The sequence below is a fragment of the Canis aureus genome, chromosome 17 (genome assembly GCF_053574225.1).
Source record: "Canis aureus isolate CA01 chromosome 17, VMU_Caureus_v.1.0, whole genome shotgun sequence".
Taxonomy (NCBI): Eukaryota; Metazoa; Chordata; class Mammalia; order Carnivora; family Canidae; genus Canis; species Canis aureus.
In genome coordinates this window covers 3,944,570-3,970,076 of record NC_135627.1, presented here as the reverse complement: position 1 = coordinate 3,970,076, position 25,507 = coordinate 3,944,570, and the positions used below count along the sequence as shown (strand labels likewise).

Here is a 25,507-nt window from a genome sequence, read left to right as displayed (position 1 = left end):
TGAAATTTTTATAAGCATTAAGGCATTCTCATTTTATAGTGAATTTTTAAAATTAATAACTATGTTATTGGGAAAGACAGTCTGCCATGGGCCTTGGGCGCCCTCTGGATTGTTGCTCAGTGTGTTAGACCACAAGGCATATGTAGTTAGTCACACAGGCCATCAGATAGCTCAAGGAGACCACTGAACAAACTCCAGGAGAGGAGCACTGGCTTATCTGCTGCTAGCTCCCCAAAATAATTGACTCCTGACCAGGTCTCTCTCCTCCAACACAATACAACTGCATGTGTAGATGTCCATGTAGGTCTGCCCGTGTTGGCCCCTCCTACCCACCATGGAACACAGTCAAACATGAACCCTTGGATACTATGTGTGGCATGAGTAATGAGGTGCTCCATCTCAGATCCAGGAATCCCTTGTCTTCTGCACCTATCCATGAAATAGTAACAGGCTAACTTGTTAGTTTGTAAATAGAGCAAAATTCTTGATGCTTCGCAGTGTGGGGCACAAACATAACAACTACTTAAATTGCCTGCTTATTACTGTGGTCACTGTGCTATGCCTTTTATGCACATCATGGTAGAAATCCCTCCCTGTGGGCCTTTTTTACAGATTGGTTTTAGAGAGTGCTTCTCTCACTTGGCCAAGGTGGCAAAGCTGGAAGCTCTTTATCTCTCCTTCTATTCTGAATGAGAGCCTTACTGGATAAAGTATTCTTGGCTGCATGTTCTTCTCATTTAGGATCCTGAATATATCCTGCCAGCCCTTTCTGGCCTGCCAGGTCTCTGTGGAGAGGTCTGCTGTTAATCTAATATTTCTCCCCATAAAAGAGATTTTTTGTCTCTTGCTGCTTTAAGGATCTTCTCTTTATCTTTGGAATTTGCAAGTTTCACTATTAAATGTCAAGGTGTTGAGCGGTTTTTATTGATTTTAGGGGGGGATCTCTCTATTTCCTGGACCTGAATGCCTGTTTCCCTTCCCAGGTTAGGAAAGTTTTCAGCTATGATTTGTTCAAATACATATTCTGGACCTCTGTCCTTTTCGGCATCCTTGGGAACCCCAATTAAACGTAGATTTTTCCTTCTGAGGCTGTCATTTATTTCCCTTATCCTATCCTCATGATCTTTTAATTGTTTTTCTCTTTTTTCCTCAGTTTCCCTCTTTGCCATCAACTTGTCTTCTACATCATTCACTCGTTCTTCTACCTCGTTAACCCTCGTCATTAGGACCTCTAGTTTGGATTGCATCTCATTTAATTGATTTTTAATTTCGGCCTCATTAGATCTAAATTCTGCAGTCATGAAGTCTCTTGAGTCCTTTATGGTTTTTTCTAGAGCCACCAGTAGCTTTATAATTGTGCTTCTGAATTGGCTCTCTGACATCGAATTGTCATCCAAATTTTGTAACTCTGTGGGAGAAAGGACTGTTTCTGATTCTTTCTTTTGAGGTGAGCTTTTCCTTCTAGTCATTTTGCTCAGTGCAGAGTGGCCAAAAACAAGTTGTACTGGAAAAAGGAGAAAAAGAAGAGAAAAAAGAAAAAAAGAAAAAAGAAAAAAAAAGAAAAAAGGGTGGGGGAAAGCAAACAGAAAACAAAAAACAAGGGGTATATCCTCTGATTCTATATACTGTAAATACCTCGACTTCCCCTGGAACTTTCCAGTGCTGTTTAGTCAATGACTTGCTCTTCCCCCGTCCTTCCAGCTGGTCTTCTGGGGGAGGGGCCTGCTGTGCTGATTCTCAGGTGTGTGCACCTGGGGGAGCTGCCCAGCCCCCGGCCTGGTGCACTGCTCTGTGAAAGTTGTTTATCCTGAGATCCCTGGGTGGCGCAGCGGTTTAGCGCCTGCCTTTGGCCCAGGGCGTGATCCTGGAGACCCAGGATCGAATCCCACGTCGGGCTCCCGGTGCATGGAGCCTGCTTCTCCCTCTGCCTGTGTCTCTGCCTCTCTCTCTCTCTCTCTGTGACTATCATAAATAAATAAATAAATAATTTTTTAAAAAAGTTGTTTATCCTGTTTATCCAGTGAGGCCACTGTGAGGCTCAGTGGGGGTGGTTTATCCTGTGAGGCCCCAGGAGGAACAACCACAGGGGCGGCGGCCAGCTCCCCAGCCCTGGAGTCAGCTCCGCAGTAACTCCCGCAGCTCCCAGTCCGCAGGGGCCTGGATGCTCCGGGGCCGGGGCCGCGATCTGCACAGCTCGGGGCGCCGGGAGGCAGGAGCGTCCTCGCTGTCCTGTGCGCTCCCGGCCTCCGCCTGGCCCTGGCCTGGGGGGAGGCCGGATCCTGGGCTGTGTCCCCGGGCCCTGGGCTCCGGGGCCTGAGCTGCTGGAATCGCTCTCCTGGCTGCGCAGCCCCCTCCGCGGAGCCGCCGCCCGAGCCCTTCCGAGCTGCTCCCGGGCCTCGCGGGGCGCGCGCTGCAGCCCTTAGGGAGCTCGGCCGCGGGGTGTGGCTGCTCTCCCCGGGGCGCAGGTGTCTGTTAGTGTCCCAGGGAGCCCGAGGGCATCCCTGCCCTCCTGGGGTCCTGCTCTAACTCCCTGCGAGCCCCTTTCTGCCCGGGAAGATCGGTGCAGCTCCTGCTTCTCCCCACGAGGCTTCCCTGTCCTGGGGACACTCCCCCCGGCCTTAGCCCGGCTCCTCGCGGGGCCCCTCCCCCTTGGATGATGCTTTTTGTTTCTTTATTCCGACCACCCCCCCCCCCCCCCGTCTTCCTCCCTTGATAGAAGCGTGAACTCTTCCCACTGTAGCATTCCAGCTGTTCTCTCTTTAAATCTCAGGCCGAATTCATAGGTTTTCAGGATGATTTGAAAGTTATCCAGGTAAATTTGGTGGGGACAGGTGTCTTGGGGACCCTACTCCTCCGCCATCTTGCCCCCTCCCTTCCCAAGGTGGCAAAGCTGGCATCAAAGTGTGGTTTTCTGACGGACGTGTATGCTCATTGCAGTCTCCTTCACCATGCTGCCTCTTGACACCCTGTACCCCTGTACCCCTGCCTCTTCACGTACTTCAGTGTCTCCTCATTGAGTAAAACATCATCATCCAGAGCTCAAGGGAAGTAAAACTGACCTCACATTTCTATAAATATGTTCTTTAGCTATTCCTCAGGCCTTTCCTGGCACCAGTGTAGCCCATTCACTAGTTTTATTTTATCCACACTTTCCTAGACTCTGTGGTACAGTGGGAAGCATAAGACCCAGAGACAGGCTGTAAAGCAGTGAAACCTTGTGGTTACTGAAGGAAGTCCTTCAGATTACTCCCTTCCTCCCCTATCAATGTTAGTCTACCAAATCATTCTATATACAGCGGCGGGAGGTTGAAATAAAAAATTCATTTATAATGGCATACAACATCAGAATAAATCTAACACATTATTTGCAAGATCTTAATGCCAAAAGTTACAAAAATATGGACAGAAATAAATGATCAAAATAAATGGGGAGATATATTGTGCATACAGATGACAACATTCAACATTGTAAATATGTAAATTCTCCCCAAATTGATTTATCAGTTGAGCAGAAAGCTAATCAAAGTCCCAACAGGCATGTTTATAAAAATTCACAAATAGATTTTACAAACTATTTGAAAGTGCCAATGATCTCGAGTAGCTAAAGCAAAAAACAAAAAAACAAAAACAAAGCTGGATGAGTCAAAGTATTTGATTTCAATTCTTACTGTGCAGGTACATTAATCAGACAATGTAATATTGGTATAAGACTAGACTGTTGTATCAATGGAATACAAAGGAACATCCGAACGCTGACACACACATATTTGGTCAATTGAGTCTTAACAGACGTATCAGATAAAGGGCTAGTTTCCAAGATCTACAAAGAACTTATTAAACTCAACACCAAAGAAACAAACAATCCAATCATGAAATGGGCAAAAGACATGAACAGAAATCTCACAGAGGAAGACATAGACATGGCCAACAAGCACATGAGAAAATGCTCTGCATCACTTGCCATCAGGGAAATACAAATCAAAACCACAATGAGATACCACCTCACACCAGTGAGAATGGGGAAAATTAACAAGGCAGGAAACCACAAATGTTGGAGAGGATGTGGAGAAAGGGAACCCTCTTACACTGTTGGTGGGAATGTGAACTGGTGCAGCCACTCTGGAAAACCGTGTGGAGGTTCCTCAAAGAGTTAAAAATAGATCTACCCTACGACCCAGCAATTGCACTGCTGGGGATTGACCCCAAAGATACAGATGCAGTGAAACGCCGGGACACCTGCACCCCGATGTTTCTAGCAGCAATGTCCACAATAGCCAAACTGGAAGGAGCCTCGGTGTCCATCGAAAGATGAATGGATAAAGAAGCTGTGGTCTATGTATACAATGGAATATTCCTCAGCCATTAGAAACGACAAATACCCACCATTTGCTTCAAGGTGGATGGAACTGGAGGGTATTATGCTGAGTGAAGTAAGTCAATCGGGGAAGGACAAACAGTTTATGTTCTCATTCATTTGGGGAATATAAATAATAGTGAAAGGGAATATAAGAGAAGGGAGAAGAAATATGTGGGAAATATCAGAAAGGGAGACAGAACATAAAGACTGCTAACTCTGGGAAACTAACTAGGGGTGGTGGAAGGGGAGGAGGGCGGGGGGTGGGGGTGAATAGGTGACAGGCACTGAGGGGGACACTTGACGGGATGAGTACTGGGTGTTATTCTGTATGTTGGTAAATTGAACACCAATAAAAAATTAATTTATTAAAAAAAAAAGGTATCCTAGATAATTGGCTGGAGAAAGATGTTCCTTTCAAAAATGATGCTGGAACATTTGGACAGCCATATGAAAACAATATACCCCGACTTGTAGAGAGCACCATACACAAAAACCACTCACAACTCATCATAGACCCAAATATAAAATATTAAACTATAAAATTTCTGGAATGAAACCTAGGAGAAAACATTTCTGACCTTGGGTTAGGAAATGAATTCTTAGATAAGATACAAGAAGCCCAAGGCATAGGAGTAAAAAAAAAAAATATTCTTTGAAATGCACTGTAAAGAAAGTGAAAAAATAAGACACAGACTGGGACAAAATATTTGCCACATATATACCTGACGACTTGAAACCAGAATATATAAAGACAATATTCTGGCAACAAGGATGTGAACTCACATTTTACCAGAGTAGAGATTTTCATGTTGAATAAGCACATTAAAATGCAAATAGAAACCACAGTGAGAAGCCACTAACATACCTACTGAGAATGGATTTAAGAAGAGAGAGAGAGGTATTGGCAAGAACACAAAGCAAGTGAAATGCCCACACGATGCTGATGGGAACACCGCTTTGGCAACAGTTTGAAGTTTCCTCTAGGTTTTTAACCAAGATAAATGAAAGCATGTGTCTGCCCAAACACCTGCACACAAATGTGTACAGAAGCTTTATTCACACTTGACAACAACCCAAACCCAAATGTTCGGTGAATGGAGAGCCCAAGAATAGTACATTCTACAGTAAGCTACCACTCAGCAGTAAAAAAATCAAACCATTGGTGTAGATAGCAGCATGAATGAACTAAAAAACATTATACTAATTAAATGAAGTCAGACACAAACAGCTCCATGCTCTGTGATCCCTTTTTTTTTTTTTTTTTTTTTTTTTTTTTGTGATCCCTTTCATATGACGTTTAAGAACAGGCAAAACTGTACTGAAAGCAATAGTTATCAGTGGTTGCAAAGGGCAGGAGGCTAGTGGAGGGAGACAACGGGTTCCACAGAGCAGGCGCAAGGATATGGTTGGGAGTGATAAAAATCCTGTATATCACTGGTGACGTGGGTTACACACACACATATATCTATTCAACCATTTATAACTAAATATATATATTCGACGTATACAAGTACATGAACACCTCCAGAAAGTGAATCTTACAGCATGTAAATAGTACCTCAAGAAACCTGAATTTTTTTAAAACCAAGAAGTTCATTTAAGCATTAGTTAGAATCACAAGTTCTGTTGTAGAATACATGAATTGGTTATGTTTCTATGTATTGCCCTTGATTAAATATGTATTCCTGCTCATCTGGTAACATGTAGGGAAATGCATTTTTAAATCTTACTAATAAAGTGTTAAAGTGCAAATTAAACATTTAGACTGTGCTTATTTTTTATGGACATTACGCATTAATGGTTTTCTTTTGGCGATGATGTCTATGGAACAACAAAAAAATGAAGTAGCTTTTATTTTTTTGCCTAGTTTGAGCTATAATGAAGTGTAATGAGTTATTGTTTGCAATCTTGCAATCCTTGAGCACATCATTCCTCTCTAATTCACTATTATTATTTAATTAGAAACTCTATCGCCCATGATCCTATAACATTTTAAGTTGTATATGAACGATATTTTAATTAATTGTATAATTTGTGCCTTCACTTGTTTGCAATTCACTTTCACATGTAAATATCTTGCTTAATTCGGTCATGGTTCTGCCTTAGCTTGTAAATCACATATTGACTTGTCTATTATAGTCATATATACATTTCTAAATATTTTCTTCTCGGATTGGAGTATGTTTTTCTTTTAACATTGAAACTGAATGAAATGTAAAACTAATAGAAAAGTCCACAGATTCCCCATTGATTGTTTTTTTTTTTTTCCCCTACTGTGTCAAGAAATGGTTTCTTATCTGAATAAAACAGCTTTCTATAACTGAGCCGTCCTGTTGTGGTCATGTGTGATTAATACGGCGATGTTAGCAGAAGACTAATTATAGTATTGATTATTTTCTGTAGCAGTCCCCTGGTGTTGCCAATTGCCAAGCAAGACAGTATGTTGGAAAAAGACATTATGTTCAAAGATGCCACAAAAGGTCTATGCAAGCGACAGTCTCAAGACAGCATCCTTGAAAATGCTACTGTGAATGGCTCCACCAAACCTGAGCAGGTGAGGACACCTTTACTGCATGTTTACTTATTCTGTCATGCTTTAAAATCCAACATTTCAAAACCGAACACTCACAAATGTCCTTTCAAAGAAAAATTAATGAATGCAAAGGTTAATATTTTTTTTAAATTCCCATACTATAAACTGTTATGATCTTACACTGACCATTAACAAACATAGCTGCTCTGGTGTTGTACAAGGATTTGAATTCTATTTATGTCTTGACTCCTACATCAGGAATGTAAACTTACCCAGAATGCTAATTTTTGAGTATTTCCAGTCATGTCTTTAGTCATCATTTTGATTATTATGTAGAGTATGCTTTGTGTTTCCTTCAAAGATCCAAACATTCTACATAACCAGAGGAGAGGAAAATCGATCACTAGGAGTCATTTATGAAAAGTATCTGTGGTGGTGCACTGTGTGTGTGTTCCTGTATATCTGTACGTGCCCCAGTGCCTAGGTTATGGGAGATCACTTTGATGAGCTTGGGCTTATAGAATTAGTGTATTCCCCTAGAGAAATAAATGATTTTTATATGCTTCGTGTTTTATCAATGGCAGACTAATTTTATAAAAGTCAGAGTAATTCTTGAAAATGTTTGGTTTCACTGTAACTAATTTTGAATATTTTAAAGACATTTTACCTAGATTTTCTAAGACCATCTTTTCAGGATTTAATGTTAGTTTCATTGATTTTTGTTATTTCAAAATAACTATTTTGTTACTTAAAAAACTATAATTTTTTGTCATCTTGAGATACTTTTAAATTTAAGTAGATGTATTTGCCAGCTTATGCTGCCATAACAAAATACTACAAGCTGAGTGGCTTAGGCAACAGAAGTTTCTTTTTCACAGTTCTGGAGATTTGAAATATGAGATCAAGATGCCAGCTGGTCATATTTCTGATGAAGGTCCTCTTCCTGGCTGCTTTCTCCCCATGTCCTTGCATGGGGGGTGGAGTGTAGGTAAACAGGGAGAGAGACAGAGAGAAGAACGGACTTTCTGGTGTTTCCTTTTTTTTTTTTTTTCCTGGTGTTTTTTATAAGCACGTCAATCCTATGGGATCATGGCCCCACCCCTATGACCTCCTTTAACCTTTATTACCTCCTTAAGGCCCCATCTCCAGAGTCACACTGAGAGCCTCCACATAAGAATTTGGAGGAATGCAGTTCTGTTTGCAGTAGGCAAATTGAATGTTAGGTAGGATTTAAGGCAGTTCTTTCTTAATTTTCTTAAGAGTCTCATGAGTTTCCTCTAACTTTAAATGCATAGTACTGAGTGGAAGATGCCAATCTGAAAAGGATATATGCAGTATGATTCTAGTATTTGACATTCTGGTAAAGGCAAAACTACGGAGACAGTAAAAAGGTCACTGGTTGCCTGTAGCTGTTGGGGGGAGGGATGAATAGGTGAAGCACAGAGGATTTTTAGGGCATTGAACAGGCTTCGTCTGATTTTATAGTGATGCATACATGTCATTACACATGTGTCTAAACCCACAGAATGTACCAGAGTGAGCCCTCATGTAGACCATGGACTTGAGGTGACGGCAATATGTCCATGTAGGCTCAACTGTAATGAATGTCATCCTTCTGGTGGGGAGTATGAGTAGTGGGGAAGGCTGTGCATGAGTGGGGACAGGGGTGTGTGGGAAATCCCTGCACCTTCCTCTCAATTTTGCTGTGAGTCTGAAACTGCTCTAAAAAAATTAAGATCTTAGGGGCACCTGGGTGGATCAGTTGGTTAAGCATCCAACTCTTGGTTTTGGCTTAGGTCATGATCTCCGAGTCCTGAGATAAAGCTCATCATCTGGCTCTGTGCTCAGCAGGGCATCTGCTACCCTTCTTCCTTTGCTCCTCTCCCCGTTCATACATATATACTCTCTCTCTAAAATGAATAAAATCTTAAAAAAATAAAAATTGAAGAGAGGACACTCACAACATGATGTCAAGTACAGCCCTTACAGAATAGCCTTTCTGATGTTAATGTAAGCTCTTTATAATTATATAATTTATAATTATATCCTAGTCGTTCAAAGCAATTGGAATCGCGTTCTGTTTGGTCCTGAAGAGGGAGTGGCTATTTCAGGATTGTGTTCTGATATTATGGATGGAACATTCGCTCGCATCACCCACTGTGGGCACTGTTCTTGGTGGTGAGGTGGGTAGGTGATTCTCTCTAGAGGAAGATTGGCATTATCCACTGACTGGATTATACTTTCACGTTTCATAGGAGAGGTTTAGAAAAGGCTTGTCAAAGCAAGAACATTTTGATTAACATCTTAAAGAGAAATATGTCATGTAGAATTTTTTTAAAAATTGAAACAAAAACCACAGTATCGCTCCTTCCAGATTTTTATAAAATGTGGATTTTATCAAATGCTAACTGTGTGAATGAATATTCAAGACTTAAGCATTTTTGATTTTGATAATCCCTAAAATGAACACATAATATCCCCAAGAAGGTACAGTTTTTCTTCAGTTGCTTAAAAGTTTGCAAGACATTCTTCCTCTAATTTCCTTTCCATTTGGCCTTGCCCTCCCTTCTGCCTACCCTCTTCTTTCATTCTCTAACTGCCTGACTTCTTTTTCTCCTTTCCCTTCCTCCATTTCCTTCCTTTGTAAATGTATTTATTTAAATTTAGTTCACACTTGAAATTGAGGTCCAGTTTTTATTGCACTGAATGCAAGCATGTTAGTATGGGTGTGCAGAAAAAGGCTGATGCTCTGGTTCAGGTTTACTGCTGAAAGCCTGACTCAGAGGTTCCTTGACCTCAGAAGCCTCATCTATGAAATGGGTACATGATATAGGTCTCACAGGGTTGCTATGAAGCTGACAGAAATGAGGGCTATAAAGTTATAACACATTTACCAAGAATAGAGTAAAAATGCAGTAAGATGCATTTAATGTTTTTATTGTAATTATTTAAATGGACAATACATTAGGTTTTGCCGGAATGGCTGAATTTATCTGCTCTTGATGTAATTCTGGTCAACACATCCACTGTGCTTTATTTTTATCAATGGAAATGTAGATGACTTTAGACAATAATGATGCAAACTTATGCTTTATATTAACATTTCAGCACTTCAACATGCATCCGCCTGCATTGTCTTAATCCTCAACATACCACTATGGGCAAATTATTATGCCTTTTCATTACTTAAGCTCGATTTACAAATTAAGTTTTTTTTAAGGTTTATTTATTCATTTGAGAGAGAACACGTGCATGTGTGTGAGTGGGGGAGGGGCCTGGGGAAGGGGTGAACCGACTCCCCACTGAGCGTAGAGCCCAGTGCAGGTCTCCATCTCCAGACTCTGAGATCATGACCTGAGCTGAAACCAAGAGTCAGACACCCAACCGCCTGAGCCACCCAGGCAACACAGATTAAGTTTTAAAATGACTGAGCTCCAGAACTGTCAGTGCATTGCTGAGAATCACAGGTGTATCTTTTACTCTGGATCAAGCTCTGTGTCCGGGGTACTGCAAGGAGCATCCTTCCAGAGTCCTGCTGACCTGTGGTGGTCCTATAGATGGGAGGCAGGTTGGCATCTCCTGGCTGCATGTGCGGTCGTGGACTCTTGAAGACTGGCAAGAATTCTCTTTCTGTGGTCCACAGACACGCCCAGACCCATGTACCCAAAAGTGTAACTCCTCAGCCAAGCAAAGCAATAGTCAGTGAAAGGACCTGACAGGTGTTACCATCTGTTGTAGAAACTTCTAACAGAATTAAAAAAGCAGGGGAAAATAATTAAAATGCTGTATGGGCATGATGATGAGTTTAAGCTTTAGAAAATTTAGTATTTCTCAGAATATCACACTTTTCCCTGATAGGACCATCCCGGTCACCTCACTTATTTTTTCCTGACTTCCACTTTCTTCTTTATTCATGAATATTTGGTTCTTTCCTCAAGATACTGTCATTTTTCTCCCACTTGTGAGACCATCTCTTGTGTCCACTGGACTTTTTTTTTTAAAGATTTTATTTATTTATTCATGAGAGACAGAGAGAGGCAGAGACATAGGCAGAGGGAGGCGAGCCTGATGCAGGACTCGACCCCAGGACCCTGGGATCATGACCTGAGCCAAAGGCAGATGCTCAGCCACCGAGCCACCCAGTGGATGTACAGTTTCTGCACATATACTGCTAATCTTCCAGAGGAAAAAGTCACAAACAAAATGGTAAAGGTTATGGTACTCCAAGTGGTGTTGAGAAGTGGAGACCAGGAATCCAGGAAGTCAGAATATTTCCAAAACTTTAGTTCCCTTTGGGTCTCGAAATGTTTCTCCAAGTGTTTCTCTGAAGTTCTTCCTGACTTTCTATCCTAAACTATATCTAGTTTATATTCTAGATATTTCCTTTAACCTAGATATATAGGAATATATAACTTCATAGAAATCATAGTGGTCAGTCTTAGAGAGGATGTTAATCTTTTTTGTGTACTTGTCTGTCTCTGTTTTGCCTTGTGGTATAATCACTTGGTGGACTTTGGCTGTAGACATTATCGAACCTACAGCTAGAACATAAAATATTCAGAGGTGTATTTTTCTTTTTCTTTCCATTTGCTAGCAGGTGACCCAGTGCTTTTGAAATCTTTATAAAGAATGTGTCTGTTTTGGGGGTGCCTGGATGGCTCAGTCAAGTAAGCATTCACCTTTGGCTCAGGTCATGAGCTATCTCAGGGTCCTGGAATTGAGTCCCATGTCGGGCTCCCTGCTCAGTGGGGAGCCTGCTTCTCCCTCTCCTCCTTCCTCATTCTCTCTTTCACTATCTCTCTCTCTCTCTCTCTCTCTCTCATATAAATAAAACCTTAAAAAAAAAAAGTGAGAGTGTGTGCCTTAGGTAGCCTTGCTTAAGATTATGAAAGCTTCCTTCCTGATCATTTTGGGATCCTGATGTGATAAATGCCAGGAATGCCTCCCCTGACTGGCTCCCACACTGTATTTGTCACATTGCATTACTGCAGACAGGCTAGGGCGTCTTCACATTTTTACTGTCAGCCTAGTATTTTCCCTAACCCAAGAAACAGCTGTGCCACTGTAGATGGAAATCCTCAAGAATACCAATGACATGTCTGCAATAACTCTTTCGGGCTTGTCGGAACAAATGTGGGACTTCTGTTAGTACTCTTCATGCTTTTCTAAACTTACACCCAGAAATTTGCATGGCGCTTGTTAGAGCTGTGGTTATAAGAGGAAGTTTATTATCTTAGAAAAGTAAACCATTTCTTCCAAAGAAAAAAATCGTATTTTTGATTTGTCTCCTTTTTTTGATGCTTTGGGAGTTAAATATGTATGCTAACTCGATGGAGACTTTTGTCTTATTTTTGCATTGTTCAAAGTTATTGCTATCCATTATTGGCTTGTAGCATCTCATGTAAATGCATGAGTATGTAGATATGCGTGTATTAATGTGTGCGTGTATAATGTGTATAGATATAGATACACAACCATATCAGCTTTCCGGGGTGCATATCTGCATGTATGTCTCCGTGTACATTTTTGTACTTTCAGGAAGTGCTTGCAGAGACTCTGGAAAGAAAAGATATTTACATCCGTCCCTAAATTGATCATGAAAGTTTCCTTTTATGTCTGTCTCTATATAAAGACTTTTTGCCAGTAGGGTTTTATTTCTTGGAAATACATGCTTACCATTTGTACTTATTTTCTAAACTACTTTTTCGTATCTAAGGGCAAACACTTGCGTCTGTAATCCTGGGATACAGAGCAGTTGTCTGTATGTAAACCTTCTATCTCATCTCTGCTGATCGCAAGCAGTAAATCTGGTGCAGTTGCAGGCACAGTGGGCTGCAGTACTTCCTTCCTCTTGCCCCAGTGCCCTGACGGGGCATATCCCATCCCTTTTCCCCTCTGCTGCCAACCACGCCCTGCTTCTTCCTGCTGTGCTGCTCACCAGCGACTTTCTGGCTCTTTGTGACTTCAGGGCCCCCTCCCTGACCCTCTTCTCCCACACAGGGAGGCTGTGTGACCGCAGGGAAACCATGTGGCCTCTTTGGGCATTAAGCTTTGCACCTGCTAATTAAAGATGTTGGATGGTATCAGTGAATTTCAAACTTTTTATTTTTTTATTTTTTAAAGACTTTTATTTATTTATTCATGAGAGACACAGAGACAGAAAGGCAGAGATATAGGCAGAGAGAGACAGGCTCCATGCAGGGAGCCCCATGTGGGACTAGATCCCAGAACTCCAGGATCACGCCCTGGGCCAAAGGTAGGCACTTAACTGCTGAGCCACCCAGGTGTCCCAATTTCAAACGTTTTAAAATGATTATTTCACAGCAGATCCTTTCTTTAAAAAGGGATGTGTGAAAGAAAGCTCCAGTTTTTAAAGCAGAGGAGAGCTGATGGCTTCTGCTGAGAGCCACAGAGATTGGCCCAGAACCCTCCACAAATGCCTGCCTCACCCCTTCCTCCAAAGACAGTCCTCATGGAAGTTGGCAGGAAGTTTACCTTTGGTGCTTGCAATCCTCTCCAGATGTTTCCCGAGGTAACGCTGCACCCCATTACTGCACACTTGTCTGCAGAGCAAGTGCCTTGCTGGGCCTCCGTGGAAACTAAACCTCACAGCCTCTGTGCGGGACTCCCAGTTGTCTTTCATATTCTAAGAGACAATTGAAAGTGTCTTAGTAATGTGAGGAAGAAAAAGATGCAACGTCCCCCAGCCGGGAAGATACAGCACTGAGATTTAACACACTGACCCCCATGAATGTAAAAATAATCAATGCCTTACAGGTGCTTCAGTTTCCCTGCATTTTTAGGGTAGGGAAGCTCAAGTCGGCATGTAAGATTTTTACCAAATTAGTGCAACTGATGAAAAATGCAGAGGGAAACCCTGCATGGGTCATACAGACTGCTGGTCGCTTCCCTGGCAGCATTTTGGGCCTATGAGACTCTTTAATGTAGAACTAAGGGTATAATGTTAAAAAAATAAAAATAAAAAATAAAACAAAAAACAGATATCACACAATCCCAAAACTGGGTTGTCAAAACCAGTTGAAGACTATCAGGAGAGGCAGAGCATTATGACTTTTATTTTTATCCACAAGTACCGACTCTTGGATTCCACTGCTGATGATTTAAGTAAATATTTCTGACAGAGTGTTCAAGCTATGCCTCTAATTAAAATTAACTAATTAACTAATTTTAATGAGACTATGTGATATGCTCTTTACAGGTTAATTCTGGAAGATATTTTCAGGCATATTTCTTTTAAATGCTGCAAAAACAGAGAGAAATGAACTCAGGTGTTGGTTGAATATGTGCATGTGCAGTGAGGAAAGGCTTGTTCTTGACCTTTATGAGGTCTGGAGTATTTTACAAATCAATTTTTTATGCATAAACAACTTCCTTTTGGAAGATGGTGTTTGCCGCTTACACAAGTGGTGGTATGTCTAATACCAGAGAGCCCACTGCAGGACACCCTTCTGAGAGGAAGAAAGAAAACCACTCTTCTGACCATTTGAGATTCCCAGTAAAGAATTTGAGTTTCCATTGTGAATACTGAAGGATTAGAAGCTGTCTGGGCAAGCACTGACTTGAATTTGTGAACTCTTACGAAAGAGTGCATTTTGCGAACTAGTCACTCATATCAGAGAAATAATCCTACATTTAGATTTCTTTAATGTGCAATATTTGTCAATGCCATAAACATTCAGCTGATAAATAGTAATATTTAAGTTCAAATTATTTAACAGTGATACATATAATAGTAAGATGTATAATGCCAATGTAAATACAAAGGCAAATGCAAATATAGAATACAAACACGAATAAAAATAAAGCAAATAAGCTTACTGTTATTAAAAATTCACTATGTGCACCAATAAACTCACTGAGGCATTGATAAGAATATTCTTGGTCTTTGGCTCCTCTCTGTTTATCAAATGTCTGCTTTGCACAGCATATCTTGTATGTAAAATTAGACATTGCCCCTTCTGAACTTGTAAGTAAGGAATTTTTCATCCAACTAAATCACCCAAATCTATCTTTTTTACTTGAAATATTTCCCAGTTTTTTAAGTCTTGTCACTTTCTATTACATTGAATAGGGAAGCATGTTTTCCTTTATGATAGAATTATCTTAATCTCATAGCTACTTTCATTGTAAGAGTCACATAGAAAAGAATAAGAATCCCAACCCAGAATTCTAGTCTTCCTTTAAAAATCTGGCCTCCTCCTACATGTACGCGGAAACTAAATTCCAGGCTTCCTGGGTCCTTCACCATGCCAACAACAGTAATAGGAGAAGTTTTGCTTTAGCTTTGGGAACACTGTAGATACATGAGCTTTTCAGCTGCTGGTCTTCAAGGACTCAGAACACTCAGAGCTGCCTATATTTTAAGCGAGGACTGGGAAAGTCAATGTGCTGAAATGATTTTGGGCATCAAATGCCTTTGCAGAACAGCAGGTAACGCTGGGAGTGCTTGTGTCAGCGAGTGTGGGTGCATGCATGCACGCTCGTGGGCATAGAACAGAAATTCTCATCTGAATACATGTCTCTGTGGCTATTGAATTTTTTTTGTCCCTTATGAGTGAACCATTTCATCGTTTAATAACAGTTTCAAACTCACATGGTCTTTAAACTTTTGACATGTAATTGAAAATGGACCATCCAGCTGTGAAGAAAGTTGATTGGAAAGCAATTAGAATAGCTCTTATTTATTTTTTTCCCCCCCGAGGTCAAGCTGATGCCTCCTGCTCCCAGTGATGACCTGGCTACGCTCAGCGAGCTGAACGATGGCACCCTGCTTTATGAAATTCAGAAGCGCTTTGGGAACAATCAGATATACGTAAGTGCCTTTGAGATTGCCTTGTGCACTGCTTTGTCTCGCTGCCAGTTTTCACAAGGAAAGGGCTTGTTGTTTCTGGTCATCGGCATACCTTAAGGTCAATTTCTTGGAGTTTGGGTTCATTCTGATTTAGTTCTAAGGCAAGTTCAGCAAAGATCTAAATTGCAGAGTTGTTAAGTGAAAGTTAATACCCTGTGGGCAGGGGCTCCTGGGGGGCTCCGTCAGGTAAGCATTCACCTTTGGCTCCGGTTATGATCTCAGGCTCCTGGAATCTAGTCCCATGTCAGGCTCCCTGCTCAGTGGGAGTCTGCTTCTCCCTCTCTCTCTCTCTCTACCTGCTCCCCCTGCTTGTGCTTTCTTTCTATCTCCTTCTCTCTCAAATAAATGAAATCTTAAAAAAAAAAAAAAAAAGCCTGGAGAAAGACAACAGTCTTGTTGTTGAGTTTGGTATGGAAGAAGATCTTGCTAGAAACAGCAGGATCTGCAGGTCCCTTCTAAAGATGCTGTTTGCTTCTTGTACTTCGCGTGCTAGACCTGGAAATGGAAGCTAAAGGGGATAAGTTCACTGTGCTTGAAGGGTGTCCTCTCTATTTGCATGAAAACAGAAACTACTGTCTCTTTAAGTTATTAGGAAATGCTTTATCTGTAAAGTAAATAATTTATACACCAATCTCTGATAACAAGATACAAATATATGCCTCAGATGACAGCATGGAGAATTAATTTGCTGTGGTTCGGCCCTGGTTATATGTGTTATGTCTTCCAATATGCAGAACAATTCAGACACTGTGTCATCTCAGTCCCTGACTGTCTAGTCCGTCTGTCTGTCTCTGTCTCCTTGATTTTGTTATATTCCACTCAGAGCAATTCAATCAGAATGTCTATAGAGAAATCTGATTATGCCCCTAGGTGCTGTCCCTTTTTGATAACACCCTTTCCCCCCTACTCTACTAAGAAATTGATTAAGTAATTTTCATGTAAATGTGAAGTCTGCGATTTCCTTTGGAGTAACAAATCATCAGGTGCTGATTAGCCTACGAAATTCAGTGCAGCATGAATTTAATGTTTGGATGTATTGCTTGACACTGTAAATAGACTAAAAGTTACATCCTTCTATCAAAATGAATGGGATTGAGTCCTTGACATAAAGTGGTGAAAGGTGATAACTTTGCTCTCTGGGACTGCCCTGTTAACTTGCATATTAGTATTCCATTTTCTCACCTTTCCAACACTGTGCTGATTCTTCTTCCTAACTTTGTAATTATATTACCAGAAGACCACTGCTTAAATGGTTTTGGATTTCTTCATGTCCTTCATGCTTCTCAAGTGCCTCTGTCTCCCAAACATCCACTTGGTCTACCTTCCACCTTAGTGGTCACCATCCTCATCAAAGTCACTGCCATCTCTTCTCCAACAACCTTCTAACTGTCCCAAGGAAACCTTGTTCCCTTTCAATCCCATCTCACCAGGAGCTAGAGTCATTCTTTTTTTTTTATGATTTTATTTATTTATTCATGAGAGACACAGAGAGAGGCAGAGACATAGGCAGAGGGAGAAGCAGGCTCCCTGTGGGGAGCCCGATGTGAGACTTGATCCTAGGACCCCGGCATCACGACCTGAGCCAAAGCAGATGCTCAACCACTGAGCCACCCAAGTGCCCCTGGAGTCATTCTTATAATGAACAAATGTAACCTTGACACTCCCAGTCTTAAAGCTTCTCTGTGGCTTATCACTTTTCATGAGAGGATAGCCACAATCTTCATTCATGATCCGGCTCCCGGTGGGACTTGATGCCCTTAGCCACCAGTGATTGCCCTCTTGCCTGTGTCAGGATTTTCCTTAGGCTAGTTTCTTCCCTCTAAGTTTTTCTTTCTAGCCAATGAAATAAACACTTAGCTCTATAAACTCCCACTTGGAAGTTCTTCAGTCTTTCAGTAAACCTCACCGGACCTTTCTGATTAAGTCACAACGGATCTTTTTTCTCACTGCTTGGGGTTAGATATCTCAGTGGTGATTTGGTGAGTGCCTAGCTGCTGTGCTAGATTCTGGCCCTGTGACAATAGGATCCATGCTGGGTTTGCTCACTGCAAGGCCTGGTCAAGCACTTTCCAATCTCAAGTGACGAGGACATCCTATCTGTTTATCAGAGTCAGGACTCCAACTGCTCCACACATTGGACCATCTTCTTAGATACTCTCTGCCCACTGGGTTTCTCTTTCTATCTGGATTATGCAGAATTAATATTCCCTGCTTTACTAAAGCTCACATAAAATATAAATTTGCCACTGCGTGAGACATGAGTTTTCTTTTTTCCATGCCTGAAATATTGAAGGGCTAAATCATTTGGGATCAATTTTGTGATGAGCGCTCCAAGTTATGTTATTTGAACTCGCCTTTAATAGATAGACAAACCATTTAAACATTATTGATTGAATATAACAAGTGCTTCTCAGAGTTTATCCTGTGGACCATTGGATGTGCAAACTTTTTATTCCCATTCTGTAGTGAGGTAGGCATTTAGAACCTCTTATGACAATTTGATAGTTTAATTTCTGTCTGTTGAATCTAATAAGAATCCAGGCTTGTATTTTATGTCTTTGTCTGTTTTCAATGCCATGTTTACAGGAATTCATTTTTATTACATTTTAAGGAAGTATCCATCCATGATGAATTGGAAACAGAAGTGTTCCTTCCCACAAATACAAAAGCTCTGGTTTCAGATGTTGTGTTCAGAGTTGGTCATTTGACCTCCACACCCACTCTGTCTACACGTTCCTCCCTGCCCCAGTTTACTCTTCTCCCAGTTTCAGACCTAAGTGCCTAGGTAGAGTATTGATACTGGTCTTTCTTCTATGTCCCACATTTGATGTTCCTGCAAATCTCAGCATCCCTCCTTTCAAAATATGCACAGAATGGACTTCCACTACTGCCGCAGGCCCATCAGAGCCAACATAACACATGCTGGCTGAATTAATTGTCTAACCAGGATTTTCATTACTTTTTGCTGTGATCTGACTGGTTATATAAGATGATATTTCAAAACAGTCTGTAAGTTACTCTTTGTTTTTCTTTCTTTTTTTCTTTCCCTCTCTCTTTTTTCCTTTTGGTGCCAAAATTCAGGAGCAAACATAACTTGCCCTTTTAATTAAGTGTATATCATTTCAGTTGGATATCAGATTGGGAAAGTTCCAAACATCCCATAGCAGTAAGACACGTTCAAATCATCAAACAAAATGAATTGTAAGAGATGAAGTGTTGGCTTGCTAAATAATGCAAAGAATAAAGGCATTTCTTTCTCTGAATCATTACTGTCAACTGGAACAGCAAAAATTGAGTATGTAATCAAATTTATTAGTGGATGGCAGATAAATACGGAGGATGAGAGGCTCATAAAGAAAGAAACCCCCAAATAAACACAAGCTCCTGTTGCACCTGGTTAAGCCAGGTAGTCAGCCTGGCTCACTTGACCACTTACTAATTGAACATTCCCCTCCAGGTGACCCCATGGGATGTAGTGGGTCTTCTCTGTAAGAAGAGTTCAAGAGGCTAAAGTTGGCAAGCTTGTATCAGAAGTTGAAGTTTCCATCACTTCAAGGATATGTGAAATTATGTAGACAGATGCATTTCCCCCAGCTGCCACTGCCCCCCAGCCTGGAATCTAAAGCCTCACCTACCATTTTCGATACCTGGCATGTCATTCCCCTGTCATTCCACTCCACCTCATAGACCCTCGTGAGCCATCTAAAAACAAAACAAAACAAAACAAAAGATGAGGTAAAGGAAATCTGTAGGTGTCTAAATTAAAAAAAGAAAATTCTTTCTCTGCAAAACATTTACAAGTTACCTTTCTTCAAAAAGACTTCCTGAGAATGTGGCAAAAGCCTATATAAACACATCCCTTAGGAGTCTCTTGTTAACATTCAGATAGCATTTTTCTAGACTGTTTTTTCATTTATCACAAAATTCACTTGCAAAGACAGTCTCAAGCTCCTTCAATAATTAGATCGACGTGGAAGTGATATCTCAGTATGAAAGTGCAGTTTAGAAGTATTTTTATTTTATTTGAAAGTTCCTCAGTTTTCCTTCCTGAGCAGAGCTCTCCTTTCTCTCTCAGTCTACCTTTTTTCTTCATTTTTCTGAGTAATCTTTGGATGCTTTGCTACAAAAGCCTTCATTTGATTCAGTCATTTTACTTCTTTTTTCTCCTCTCCTTGGCTGTAGAGTCCTTCTTTTAAGTCAATGTTGTCTTGAATCACAACATCTAAAGAAAGTCGTACACCACTCATGGGTGTATATTTCATTTTCATTTGGGGAACATGCCCAGGTGAACAGCAGCTTCATAAAGAAGGGGAATATAAGAAACCCCTTCTCTGCTTTACCTTAAGCATTACAGAATAGTTTGGCAAACATAGCTATGGATTCATTTTGTATTTTTTTCTGTACTTTATATAAAAGAACTCACCCTGGTGTGTTCTCTTCTGCATGTGCCAACTTTCATTCATTGTAGTTTTTCTGATAACTATCTAATCTCTTGCTTTTGGCAGCAGCTATCCATTTTTACTTCTGTAAAATTAGCAAAAAAAAAAAATTAGCAGCTGTGTGAATATATCCTCTTTATTTGCTCTACAGTGGGGGAGCACTTGAGTTGTCTCCATTGTTTGGTTATTGAATTATGCTGTTACAATTATGTAAATTATATGGATAATACTGTTATAAACCATCTTGTGCCTTTTTTGGTGACGTGTACCCAAGGATTTCCTTGGGGGCAGTGTAGAGCTGTCTTCTGGGGGCATGCACCGAGCCCTGGAATGCCACAGCATCACAGGTACCTTCAGCCTGAGTGGATACAGTCGAACACTTTTTCAGAGGGGTTACACTCCTGCCAGGACTTTGGGTTTCCTCAACCTCACCAACACTCAGTATAATCAGTGTTGGCTGTGGTATTAGTGGTCTTAACAGATGCTAGCCATTCTGGTGGTTGTGGTATCCTATTGTGATTTTGGTGACTACAGTGGTAATGGTGACCAGTACATATGTGTCACTCACTTGGCCATCTCATCTCATGAGGTGCCCATTCAGTTATATTGACATTTAAAAATAACTGGATTGTTTTACTTTTCTTCTTGATATGTGGGGATTTTTATACATTCAGGATATTCTTTGTCAGATATACATATGTCCAAGCATTTTTTCCCAGTTTGTGGCTTGCATTTTCATCTTCTAGGAGGTCTGTAGATGGATAGAAGCTTGCAGTTTTTGCAAAATTCTTTATGTTTAGCTTTTTTTTGTGTCCCACGTAAGAAAATTTGGCCTAGGCCATTTTCCTATATTTTCTTCTTTCAGTTTGGTTGTTTTAACTTTAACATTTAAGGTGTATTACCAGTGTGAAAGTGATTTCACTATGGTACAAGAGGAGGATCCAGAATAATGTTTCCCCAGATATATTCCCCCGCTGAGTTGCGCTGGCACCTTTGTGGTGACCAGATGACCATGGGGAGTAAGTCTGTCTCTAGAACCCATCTTCTGTTGTATGGATCCATTTTTGCCTAAACTGGTACTGAGATATCTTAATCACTATAGCAGTATAATAAATTTTGATTTATAGAAGTTGTCAGTGTATCATGGAAGATTAATATCTTTCCTTTGTCCATGTTTAACTTCCCTGGAACATTTAAATTTTTTTAAACATAACAGATTTTTTTTATTTTATTTTTATATATTTTATTTATTAATTCATGAGAAACTCAGAGAGAGGGGCAGAGACATAGGCAGAGGGAGAAGCAGGCTCCCTGATGCGGGACTTGATCCCAGGACCCCGGGATCACACCCTGAGCCGAAGGTAGACGCTCAATCACTGAGCCACCCAGGTGCCGCACATTTTTAAATTTTTGATGTAGGAGTCTTGACCATTTGTATTATATCTGTTTCTAGGCATTTTTCAACTTTTGATGCTATAACAAAATGGTATTTTCTTATTGAAAATTACAAGCAAATTTCATTTTTGTATTGTGTATTAGAAATATAGAAATACAATTTGATTGTGAAATTCATATTTCATCTGCCAGACTTGCTAATAAATTCATTTGTAAATATTGATTTATATGGAGATTCTTTTGGATTTTCTCCATATACTACTGTATAGTATGTAATGACTTTTATTTTTATTTTCTAAATCTTGATAGTTTCCTTACTTTCTTTTCATGTTTTTTTTTTCCCCCCATGGGATGGGATTGCACTCTTAATAAAAATATGATGAGAGGTGACAATCCCTATTTCATTTTGGATCTCAGGAAAAAAATCATTAAGCAAGTTGTTTGCAGTAGCACTGTCATAGGTATGGCTAAATTTTATTAGATTAAGGAAGTTCTTTATATTAATTTTTAAAGTCATTTTAAATCAAAAGTGGGCATTGAATGCTCTTAAATGCTTTTTGGCGTTTATTGAGATCATCATATGGCTTTTAGTCTTTACTCTTTAGTTTTAAAAATTATGAGAGTTGATTTACTAATATGAAGTCAAACTTATATTACTACAATAAAGCCAACTTAGTTGAAACAGATTATCTGTTGAATGTATTACTGGATTTAATTTGTCAATACTTTGCTCAGGATTTTTGCAAATACTTAATGAAGGAGAACAATCTGTAATCTTCCTTTCTTTCTATATACTACTTAGATTTATAATACGAAGTTTATGCAGGCATCTTAAAATGAAGTGGTGTTCCAATTCCCCAGTGAAGCTTAAATTTCTTTGTGGAAATGTTTTTAGACATAGATTCAAATTTCTTTTACAGAAAAACACTGTCAGATGTTCTAAATCTTAACTATGTTCGTTTTGGTAAGATGGTGGGTTATTGTCTACATTTTCTAAATATCCAAACTTAGTAACTAAAAAATGATTCCGAATGTCTGTTTATCTGTTTTCATGTCATACTGTCTTTAGTTAATGTAATACTTAGGATACTGGTAGTTTGTGCATTTTCTCTCGTTTTCTCAGTTGTGTTAGAGTACTCACCTTTTTATTACATTGTTCAAAACACCACCTTTTGGCTTTTGTTTACTATTACATTAATTTCTGCTGTTATGCTGATTATATTTCTATATAATTTGATGTAATTTAATGAGCTCCTTGAAAAGTATACTTAGATAATAATTACCAGCCCTTCTTCTTTTTAACTTTATAAATAGCACCTCATGCAATAATTTCCATACTAAGTATATCTTTAGTTGTGTCTCACAAATATGTTATAATCAAAATATTTTCTCATTTGCATCATGGCTCCTTTTTTGACTTATAGATTATTTGCAGATGCATTATATGATTCCCAAACAGTGGGTGGTTTTCTAGATATACAGTATTAATTTGTCTTAATTCTACATGACCAGACTATATGCTCTGTGATTCAAGTCCTTTAAATGTAATGAAACTAGTCTGTGTTCAATTTCGATGAATTGTTAGGTAACAGTGTTGTATATAAGTCAATTAATCACTTGGTAATTCTCTATTTCAAAATTTTGTCTCCTTATTCCATGAGTTACTGAGAAAAAGATTGTTTAAAATATTGACTATTATTGTGAATTTATTCTTCTCCTTACAGTTGTTTTTGCTTTGTATATTTTGTGCTAGATTTTAGTTTCATAGATATCTTAAATGCTGTATCTTTCCAACTGGTTTAACATTTTATCATTATGAAATGTTCCTTTTCATCACTTTTATTTTTGTGTATGTGTGAATTGAGTGTTACTAAACCACATTTTTGTTGTTATTATTGTTTTCAGGTATATCTTTCTTTATCTTTTTACTTCTAAATTGTCTTAATCTATATATTTAGTACTTTAATCTGGTCTATAATCTTTATCTTTCGATTAGAGTATTTAGTATCTTTATATTTGATGTAATTCCTGATTTGGGGGGGTTAAATCTGTCATTTTATTATTTGACTTCTATTTATTCTTTCTCTTCTTTGTGCCTTTATATCTCATTACTTGTCCCTTTTTTATTACAAAAATATTTTTATTTGCTTTTTGTGCTTTATTCATTTTTCAGTTGTGCATTTTATTATTATTATTATTATTATTATTATTATTATTATTATTATTATTTAGCAGCATAGGACTCATTACCACATTTATTTCCTTCAGTGCATTTTGTCATGTGTTTTAATTTTATATTTTTTATCCAGTCGGATTCTCACAAAACCCCTTTAAGAAAAGAAATTTTTAGAATGCGGTCATTTCATGTGTTATGTGTTTGCTGAAACAAGCCTGTTGGTTTTATCTTATTTGAATTTGACTTTTCTATTTCTTTATTTACAAACTTATAAAACAGTTCACAAAATATTAAAGTATGGATTTTATTTATTTTCTGTATTTTGTGCAATGATTTTAAAATTATGCCATTTTTAATTTTAAATGTTCTATTTATAAAGTCCACCAACTATTTATATCTTTTTCTTTTAACAGACTTTTATTGGAGACATCCTCTTGCTTGTTAACCCATTCAAGGAGCTTCCAATATATTCCACCATGGTATGTATAACATTTCAAATTTCATTTAAAAATGTAGGGGTAGCACCAGAGACATACTTATTCACATCAAGAATGATGTGATAGATTAAGGAGATACTCCAAAACAGTAAGTAAAGTAAAACTTCTCAGAAAATTCTAAATTGAATATTTGCATAATAGCGACTTTAATTTGTTCTGAGATAAAAATGGAAAAGAATGTCATCTTATCAAAAGATTCCTTTACACTTATAATGTGTAATTTTCTTATAATTGTAGTCACTAGACAGACTTCTAAAATTAAATAGTATATTCCTCTACTTTCCATACCTTCTTGACTAATTCAAGATCATTGGTTTATAGTCCTTATTTTCAACATCATAACCTCTTTCAGAAAAGTTCTATGATGTTAAAACAATGAGAATAAGAAAGGATAATATTGAATCTTACACATTTTTCCAAATGACTTTCCATTTTTAATTATGAGACTCTCAAAATTCAAAGAGAAATTGCTTTTGGAAAATTATTCCAGGCAACTGAAAACACAGGATGATTTTCAAGTGGTAAAGAGTAAAAATATCATCATCATGCAAGTGCTCTATTTTTTTGTAAGCACAAGGCTGGTTCCAGTTGAAGCAGAATCCCTCCAAGGGAGCAGGAGCATGACAAACAGGACACGTATTCCTGAAGCAGAGATTTGCTCATAGATATTGGGTGGGGGTGGTAGTAAGAGGGAGACTGGAGGAGAAAAGGGAGGAAGAGAGAACATCTTCTTTGAGCTTCCAAGGAATCAATGAAGAATTCTTACAGAAATACTGCCTGAGATAAAGAGTGCCCCTTCACTACCCCAACCCCCACCCTTCTTACCAAAGTCCCTTCTACTCTTGCTTTAAAACTGCTGCACCTTGCCCACTGTCCTCATTGCACTCAGGCTGATCCCAGCCTTAGCTTTGGGCAACCTGAGTGTGTGGGCATGTGACAGACCAGAGCAGGAGCAATCACCTGCAGTGATCTCTGGAGTTCTATTGGAGGAGGAAGTTAACCTCATCTGTGATGATTAAACAGACATATGGACCGTTCGTATTTTTATTTCTTTTTATGTCAGTTCTTAATAATTTTGCTTTTCAAGGATTTTGTTCATTATATTTTATGTCCCAAAGTTTTGGGCATTTAATTATTCATGAGTCCTATTTATTTTTTAAATGTTTGTAGACTTTTGAATGATTTATTTTCCTTCCCAGTGTTTGTCATGCATGCCTTCTGTGGCTTTTTAAAATCAA

The 25,507-nt window shown here is 39.2% G+C and overlaps 1 protein-coding gene across 2 annotated transcripts in view; it reads left to right on the top strand.

Annotated features, from left to right (window-relative positions):
* Positions 1–25,507, top strand: part of MYO16 (myosin XVI) — a 594,113-nt gene that overhangs the window by 274,552 nt on the left and 294,054 nt on the right. For both annotated transcript variants that reach the window (XM_077854971.1, XM_077854970.1), the window contains exons 10-12: positions 6,761–6,911; positions 15,613–15,723; positions 24,186–24,251. In XM_077854971.1, the coding sequence (XP_077711097.1) occupies positions 6,761–6,911; positions 15,613–15,723; positions 24,186–24,251 (328 nt within the window). The remainder of the gene's footprint in view (positions 1–6,760; positions 6,912–15,612; positions 15,724–24,185; positions 24,252–25,507) is intronic.